Genomic DNA, 9,588 nt, shown 5'->3' with positions numbered 1-9,588 from the left:
TCCTTCCTTCTTTCTTTCTTTCTTTCTTTCTTTCTTTCTTTCTTTCTTTCTTTCTTTCTTTCTTTCTCTCTCTCTCTTTCTCCTCTCTGTGTCTCTCTCTCTCTTTCTTTATTTTCTCCTTTCTATTTTTTTAGGCTAGTCAAGTGAAGTGTTCTGATTTCTGATGTGAAGTTCACATTGTTCATAAGACATCTGGGTGAATTTGGGACAAGATAACGGATTTCGATTTAAGTGCATCTTCTATGACTCCTGGATTTCCAGAGTCTGGTACCTAATAAAAGCTAAATAATATAAGTAAATCTCATGCATAGGTGGTACCTTGAGCTGATGTATTGTTGAATGAGTTGGAAGAGTTATTAAAACTGCACAATCCAAAGACTAAAGGGAGATAAAGAAACATTAATAGGGCATAATCTCATCATGACTTTATCATTATGGAACTTTTGAAGTTTAGGAGAACAGAACATTCAGAAGCAAAAACTAGATTTTACAGATCCCCAGCCTTGGTTCCGTTAAAGAATTCGAGCTGCCAAAGCTAATGCTGTATGTTAGAAAACTGCTGTTAGAGAATCTATCAGATAATTTATAGAAGGTAACAGAAAAGAAACAAAAAACTTCCCTTTGAGTACAACCAGATTATTTATGGAACTATTATAAATTTTTAAAAATCGTAATTCGATAAATCACTAGTTAAGAATCAAATAGCACAGAAAGAACAAAACATTTGACTGATTATGGAAACTGATACACTTCTTACTTTCCCAAACCCCTGGAGAAGGCAATGCCTCTCAGGAGCAAGTCCGGATATTCAGAACCATTGCAAGAGCAACATCTAGTGACAAAGCCAGCACATTGCAAATTTAGAGCGTAACTGGAAATGAGCACTCCAGTCTTAGTACTGAGCCACAGAATGGAGTGTATGTAGGTCTGCTCTAAACAATAAAATAATTTTCTAGAAAGCAGAAAAACTGTCTTTCACTGCCACACTCTGAATTTTATTAATTCATTCCACCTTTCTCTGTTTTCTCACTACACACAGAATTTAACTTGTAATTTGCTTGATTTTAGTCTGTCATATAGAGAGATATATACCATAGTGGTTAACAGCACAGATTTTGGAGCCAAAGAGCATGGGTTTGTTTCTCAGCTGCATTATTACTAGCTACGAGACATTAAGCATCCTCTTCATGTCTCAACATTTTTACCTGTAAAACAGGGTTGTGTGAGAATTAAATGAATTATTACATATGTACAACTCTTAATAACAGTGCTTAGCACATAAAAGCAGCTTAGTTATTGATTTATAGTTATTAGCAATACCAGTAGGTAGGTATCTTTGTCTTTTTATGGATGGTCCTCAACTTAATGATTATTTCACTTACTCCTTTTTTCTTTTTTTTTTTTGAGACAGAGTCTCACTCTATTACCTAGGCTGGAGTGCAGTGGCATGATCTTAGCTTACTGCAACCTCCGCCTCTCTGGCTCAAGTGATCCTCCTATCTCAGCCTCTTGAGGAGCATGCACCACCAATCCCAGCTAATTTTTTGTATTTTTTGTAGAGACAGGGTTTTGGCATGTTGTCCAGGCTGGTCTCAAACTCCTGAGATCAAGCGATCCGCCCACCTTAGCCTCCCAAAGTGCTGGGATTACAGGCCACCACATCCTGCCCAACCTACAATATTTGACTTCACAATGGCACAAAAGCCAAATGCATTCAGTAGAAACTGTACTTAGAGTGCCCATACAACCAATCTGTTTTTCACTTTCAGTACAGTATTCAGTCAATTACATGAGATATCAACACTTTATTATAAAGTAGGCTTTGCTTTAGATGATTTGCTCAACTGTATGCTAAAGTAAGTGTTCTGAGCACACTTAAGGTAGGTTAAGTCAAGCTGTAATGTTTGGTAGGTTAGGTGTGTTAAATACATTTTTAACTTATAATATATTCAACTTAGGATGGGATTTTTGGGACATTGTAAATTGAAGGGCATCTGTAATGAAAGGATTGCATGTCTGTATTTCCAGGCGATGAGAAACTCCTTTAAGATATTCATGTCTGTTCATTGCAGTCAAGAGGACTCATACTTATGTGATATTTACAGTTTGCAAAGCACTTTCATGTACATTATTTCATATAGTAAGAGAATGCTCCTGATCCCAGGAAATCGTGCAACCACCTATCTTCTCGACCAAGCCTGAAACCTCCATCTCCCTTATCCTTCAGTCAAACACCAGCTCCTGCTGATCCTGACTTGCAAATATGTTTTAACTGCTCACTAGATCATCTGTAATATAAATCCCCATCCTCTTTTACATGAATATCATGGCAGCTTCCCATTTGGCTCTGTGGGTTTGAGTACTAGTCTTTAAGCTTCCCTACTCTGTAAACCATTTTCTATACTGCAATCAGAGCTATTTTTAAAAATGTTGCATTATATATTTATCTGCTTAAAGCCCTTAGTAACTCTCCACTTGCAGCGTAAAGGCCAATCCCTTAACATTGGCCCTTCATGATGAGGTTCCTGCTCACTTTCCCAGTCTCATTTTTCACCACTTCCTCATCCTCTCATATCCTCTGGATCAACCACACTGAGCTGTGGTTCTCCAAAATGCTCCCACACTAACTGGAGAATTAGTTAGCATCTGGCCTCTCCTGCACGTCCTTCTGCCTTCCTGACTCCTCTAGCTGAGCTGTAACCTCCTCCAAGTAGGCTGCTTTCCTGCCTGGCCAGACCTTTCAAACCAATGCATAGCTCTCTATGCCTGCCCTTATCTGAAGCTACTAAAACTGCCTATTGACTTACTAATGTTTTAGTACCCTTGAAGACACAGAAACTGTCTTATTTGTTCACAAAGTTCCTACGTTTACATATTTATTAAAAAAGAGAATGAATATGGTCCTCCTAACAGCTGGAAAGGTAGGCAGAACAGAAATTAATAGCATTATTTTTTATTTTTCAGCCTCATTTAGAGTCTGTTTACATACTGGATATCCATGTAGTTTACCACCTAGACTCCTTGGGTTTGTCTTGTTCCTGTTTATTCACTTAACTTCTCTGTGCCCTAATGTCCTCATCATTAAAACAAGAAAGTTATAGTACCTACCACACTGGGGATATGGGGACTAAATGAATTAACATATGTAAAGTATTTTAACAGATAGCATGCAGAAAATACTCAATAAATGTGTGCTTTTATTTACAGATAATTTAGAGACAATAAAAGAGATTCAACGTCTTAGAAGCCACAGTGCTAGCAAGTGTGATGACTGTAAGTCCAACTCAAGTCTTAGAAACCACACTGCACTTTTTGCTAGTCCATCAATAAACAGGTTTTAAATTTAAGTGGGTTATTATTTCTGCTTTTCTTCTTGGTTCTTAGGTCTCATTTCCCTTGAAAATGAGTAGACTCTCTCTAGAGACTACTTAGTCCACACGTAAATGGTGGCTTTCAAAAGCTTCTTGTCCATGTAAGGCTTTGCAAAATGGGATGACCAAATGAAAAAAAAATGGAGTGTCCTTTCCTGTGGTTTTGCAGGTGGATAATCAAAACTCCATTCTCTCCATGGTGGTTCCTGCCACAGTTTTCAGCAATAAAATTGGCCTTACTAGTTTCCAGTATTTTATGTTCCCATGAGGCAATCTGTACCTCAGTATACGAAGGCATTACGTTTGGGATGACTACAACACAGGAACTGAACAGAAACCAACAAACTATTGCCACATCTAGGAAAGCATCTGAAATTGCCTTTTGGGACCCAATCGTGATCTTGCTTTATTGCCTTATTCTGATCTCTCCTTTGTTGCTCAAAGTTAAAGCCACTTTTAATTTTTCTTGTTCACATTTTTACTCTTAATATCTTTTCATTCACTATCCCCTGACTATAATTTCCTGATACTCTTCTGAAAAAATTTTAAAAGCGAGTGTTTGTTTTATTACTAGGATTTAATGCAGTAGAATTATGCAAAGTTTTCCACCTTTCATAAAAAATTCACGACAGCTCTGTGCTGGATATGAGGGGCTTGTGAGCAGGAAACATCCGGCAGCCCCTACCAAATGGCCTTCACATCTAGACTCTTAGTCCATTATCACCCTTCTTCCTCCTGGATCTATGGATAGAAAGCAAAAGAAGGAGTGAGAAGCTTGGGGGCTGCTGTTCCTCTGTTTCAATTCATCGTAAAGAATTAATAATCAAGTGAAATAGCTTTAAGAGCATTACTTTAGTTCAGATTCAGATGTTTGTGTGAAACTGGATTTGCTAACATAAAACTAAATTATTAGAAGCTTGATATTATTCAAACTCTACTTTTCAGTGTGTTGTGAAATATAATTCAAAACCTGACAAATATATAGATTTTTTTTTCTGTGATACTGAAATATTTGAAAAACAAAATCTTGTGCTATTTTCATTCACATAAAGATTTTAATGCATCCTGTTATCAGTATTTTTGATAGGGTGGTATTACGTTGCCAACCTTGTTTTCTTGGGAAAGGCTGTTTTTTATTATGAAATTTTGCTTGTCCTACTTTTTATCTAAGTCCTTACCTTTAAAAAGAGAGAATGATATTCGATAATTTACATATATAATTTTTACTTGCCTAAATTTAAAGTTGGAAAAATTAGGTTCTAGAGTTACACCGGGGGAAATTTTACTGGCCAGTAAAACTGAAAGGACAGTAAACTACCAGTAACAGGGATGCTGGACGCAGAATCATTTAGAATTACACCTCTGTTTCAACTGCCGTAGACTGAGTTGGATTATGATCTTTCAGGTCTCTTCAAGTTTAATATTTCTACAACCTTTTGATTCCAAATAATGAAACACAAGAGTTAATCCGGAATTGCGGTAGAGTTTTCTGGGGAGACTCTGAATGACCTGGAGACTCTTCCTGCCGCTTGGCTTGCGTCTGGAGAACTCTTAACCAGGGAATTAGTTCTAGGGGGGATGACAAGATTTCAAAGCTAATCTTTCACCTGTAAAATACTATGTAAATTAAGTTCTAATTACTTTGGGCTTACCACATAACCTACGCTCTCCCACGATGAAGCCTAAAAAGGTGTTTATCTTGGTGAAGGAAAGAATTCCCAATACCTTTGCATTCAAAGACCCCCATTCAAATTTTTGTCAGCAATGCCTTGGGTTCTACAAGATCTACACCAAAGTGGCTGGCTACCTACCTCTCCTCCAGCCTCGGACACCTCTACTCTGCAGTCATTTGTTTTCTACCTAGTGGCAGAGATGCCACTTTGCAATTTGAAGAACATGGATGGAAAGATTCCAAAAGTTTTTAACATGGTCAGCCTTAGTCACATCATGGGACACAGCATGATACACAGTCATGGGATAGGGGCAAGTTTCTCAATCTCTCAGAGTCCCAGTTTCATCATCTATTTAGTGGGGATAATAATGGCACCTACCTGACAGATTAACAGAGATAACATAAGAACACGAGCTCGGCTCCATGGGAAGTGTTAGTTAAATATTATTTCCTTCCACTCTGTTACATGGGTATGTGTGTGTTTCTCTGATCTTTCTTATTTAGCTGTGACCTCCCTGAGAGCATGTGCACTTTCTGAGAATGAGATATGCCTTTAACCCATCTGTGATTTTTATACTGTTTTGTTTGTCTTCTATCACCAGAGATTGGCACAATGTGTGGCACAAAGGAGAGAATCAGTAAATATTTGCCAAATGACTGAAAAATGAATTTGGGCCCACACGATGATTGAGATATTTTAGGGCAGGGGTGCTTCTGTTAAAAATGTGCTCGTGGAAATGCCTCAAGGAATATTTTTTTGCTGGTAGCTTCAAAATACCCCCTTTCACCAGACGGTGAAACGTTTTGACTTCCTTTCCAATAGCGGAAGAGAATACAGTGGAATTTTCCAAACTGGAGACTTTAGGGAGCTACTGATACTTTTATGTCATATAATATAAAAACAATTGTATCTGTGCCCAGAAACCTTTTAAGGCATGAATTCCAGAATCCAGTTTTATTTGGTTTTGGAAATTTAATAAGTGGGTGACACAACCTAGACCTTGTTCTTTAAATAAAAATTAGAGATTTACAATTAATAGCGGCAAAACAAAAATATCAGCTGTGCTTTATAGGGCAGTGGAGTGTGTTTTGTCTCACCAAGGAGCCAGGCAACAAGTGGGCATTGTGTTAAGGTTTCCGAGAAGGGACACAGGCATGTGGCTGAATGAAAGCTTATTAAAGTCACCAAGCAAAGGCCACTGAGACAGTATGCATGTAACCAATCACCAGTTTTCCTCTTTGCTGGAGCCTCATAGAAACGGCACATGCAGCTGAAATTTCAAGTGTGATGTATAAAAAGTGGTAAGGTTCTCATGCTGTAAATGACTCAGCAGTTCAGGAAATGAAGCAAAATAATTTTTTTAAGGTATCAGTAACAGATGTGAAGTAAACACTGTGTCTGGATTTTCCAACACCCTTGGAGACCCCAGTTACATATTCCGCATGCTATAGAGCATTAATGTCCTTAAAATGGTCATCATGTCACCCCTGCTCATATTCATTTTCTTCCTTCATCCTTCCCATGGATTAAAGGGGAACTGTTGTTGCTGCCACTGTGACCTGGGTAGAGATGAGGTAAGTGTGAGACTGGAAGCCAGACAGAGCTTGTACTTACTGCTCGCTTGGAAGCGAAGAGTTTCTCGACATCGCCTTTGGTGACAAGTCATAGTCGCTGTCTGATCTGTAGAGAAATGACTCTCTGCGCTGGCTGTGCCCAGGAAAGGTGGTGTGAAGTACCAGCCCAGAGGAAGAACTGGCCTGGGGATCCAGTGGACTCCGACCTGGGGAAGGGCCATTTTCCACATCAAAGCTTAAAGAGAAAACAGGAAACTCTGGTCACATGATAACCATGGAGGAGGACACATAGTATACACTGAGAACCAATGTGTGGCAGGTACTGTATGCTAAGCATTTTACATAAAACTGTATGTACTATGGAAAGTTTTAATCCTCAGGATAGCTTAGAGTTGCAGTCATTATTATTTTCATGTTATGTATAGGAAACTGAGTCCCACTGAAGTTCAGTTATTTACCCATGTCCACCATTAGCAAACAATGGAGCCTGAATTTGAACCCAGGAGCAAACTCCATGATCTTTCAGTGACATGAGCAACTTTGACAAATTCAGCATTGGGGCCAGGCATACAACAAGTTGGTGATAGTAAGCAGCTCTAGGGGGTGCATTCAGCACAGTTCTAGGTGTCAGACACCGAACTATCACATGAGTAAGTCTCCCTATCTGGAAGACATCTTCCTGTCATGAACAAATATCACAGTCTCATTAAATATACAATACACATATTTCTAAATGTTTCAGGAACAAAGTGTTATCCTGACACCCTCCACTGGGTGACTAGATGGGAGGCCCAATCTGAGATGTAATATTCATCTGCAAATTTAACCACAGAAAATGGCTTAATTAATCTGCTAACACCAAATTACTCTCCAAGGCTGCAGAGCTTTGTCTCTGGGAGAGGATGCATTCACTGGCTCCCACAGAGGAGTGTCATGAGGTTTCCTATCAGTCTTCGTCACTCTAGAAAGGTGCCCTCAAGCCCACAATTATTTGAATGTGCTCTGATCAACGAACACAGAGATGGGAGCAGTAGAGGTTTTTTCTCTTGTTTTCTGTATCCCCACGCCTGGTATTTCCCTGGGCACTGTGCCCTTTTCACATTCTCCTTTATCATCACATATGCATTTTTTTTTTTCCTGCACACACAACCTCTCTTAGCCTCAAATTGACAGTAACCCTCTTCCCTAGTATTTCTCCAGAACTCTCACTGCTCCCCTGCTAAAGCTTTGCAGAGAGATGTTGAACAAAAGATACGGGGCTAAGGATGCTCCCTTTTTCAAATTCAAATTAGTGATTTTCCTGTATACTAATTCAGCTGCCATGATTAATGACTACATTCTTGGTTCTTTCCTTTCACTAGTTCTTACAACCAGCTCTCTTTGGATGAATTTTGCTTATATTTCTTCACTTCACAAAGCACTTCCCAATACATTATTCCATTTACTCCTAACAACCCTGTGAAGTATATAAGATGATTCCACTCTACATTTGAGGTAAATGAGGCTTAGCAAGATGTAAATACCTTGCTCAGAGTCATAGGCTAGTAACTTGTAGAGCAGAATTGGAAGACTCATGTCTTGCAACTAATTTCTTTACAACCTCAGACTTCCCTAATGACAGAACTCCAGGATGGCCCAATGGACAACTGAGTGAAATTCCTCTTTAGTCTCTGAATTCAACCAAAGGTGATTTGGTACATAAAGAGTCAGTTAGACTATAAGCAACCTTGGCTGCTCTCTTGAATGAAAATGGGGAGGCAGCAAATTGAAGCTGTAGGTTTCCCTGAAAGATGAGGAGAAGAAATGGCAGAAGGCAGGGTTATAATGCTTCCCTGGAGACCATTCTGAGAAGCTGCTTTTATACAACCCACAAACTCCAGGTGTCTGATAAGAAGCAGAAAGTGATAATGCCTGGGTAAAAGGCCAAGGAAAAGCTATAATGATCCAGTGTGTTTGGTCTTTCAAAGTACTGTAGATGAATTTTCTCAGTAGGCTAATGGTCTGGGATGTGGCTGCCTTTCAAAGACTGCAGGTAGATAGGCAGGTGGGCAGTCACTCATACTACCAGCCTGTTTGCTAGCCTGCCTGGAGGCAGAGCTATGTTGTTAGCCACATACATTGCAACAAGCGAAAATATAAAAAGTGACTTGCAAACTTCCCTCAGGTGAGATCTGTCGTAGTTGTTGAGCAAAATAAAAAGCCCCTTTGTGGATAAGGGCTTTTTTGTGTGCCACCCAAATCCCATAGAACCGGTAGGTCATGGGCTCTGAACCCTTTTTAAAGGCAAAGTAGGTAGGTTCTTAAAAACTGAAGGAGGAATTACACAAAGCTTAACGGTGGGCATGAGTTTAGAAATTTCATGTATTTATGTTGCTATTCATTGGTATGCATCTGTGCAACCTTTCTGGATATTAAAACCCTAACATATCTTTTAAACTGTTAACATCCATCCACTGCCCCAGGTCCTCCAGGATCAGCTGGACCTCCTAGTGATCCAGTAACTAAAGGATTGGTGTCTGGAAGCACTGTGCCTGGGTCCATTAATTTGTCCGTGCTCATGCAGTGCCAGTCATTAAATATTATGAATGCCACTGCTGTCTGTATCTGTGCTAAAATCTTAAAGGAGGTGCCAAGTGAGTATGCCCACCAAGCTCTCAGAACTCTTTCCATTGAGGGTTTCCACCAAGGCTCATCCTGCCTTCTATTTTGGTAAAGGCATTCCTAGTGGGCAGAGGGTAAGTCCACAAAGCATTACCCTTAAAATGAGCATCACAGGCATTCTGTCCCTAGTATTAGAATCCAAGAAGTTCACTTCTGCCAGGAAAACTGGGGTTAGAACCTGACTCCAATGCTCTCTCCATGATGACCCTCTTTGCTTTTGTTTTCTTTCCTTCTTACCCTTCTTAAACTCATAGGAGAGCTTGCTGGAATTTAAACGAAGCCAGGCAAGAAGTCTCTGATGCAAAGAAG

General features: G+C 39.5%; 1 protein-coding gene across 5 annotated transcripts in view; it reads right to left on the bottom strand.

The window, feature by feature from the left end:
• PDE4B (phosphodiesterase 4B, cAMP-specific) overlaps positions 1 to 9,588 on the bottom strand; it is a 621,546-nt gene that overhangs the window by 126,698 nt on the left and 485,260 nt on the right. For all 5 annotated transcript variants that reach the window (XM_011936840.1, XM_011936844.1, XM_011936841.1 and 2 more), the window contains one exon: positions 6,659 to 6,853. In XM_011936840.1, the coding sequence (XP_011792230.1) occupies positions 6,659 to 6,853 (195 nt within the window). The remainder of the gene's footprint in view (positions 1 to 6,658; positions 6,854 to 9,588) is intronic.

Source organism: Colobus angolensis, unplaced genomic scaffold (genome assembly GCF_000951035.1).
Source record: "Colobus angolensis palliatus isolate OR3802 unplaced genomic scaffold, Cang.pa_1.0 Scaffold158, whole genome shotgun sequence".
NCBI classification, from domain to species: domain Eukaryota; kingdom Metazoa; phylum Chordata; class Mammalia; order Primates; family Cercopithecidae; genus Colobus; species Colobus angolensis.
The sequence above is the reverse complement of the archived record's forward strand: the minus strand, read 5'-3'. Positions and strand labels throughout refer to the sequence as shown.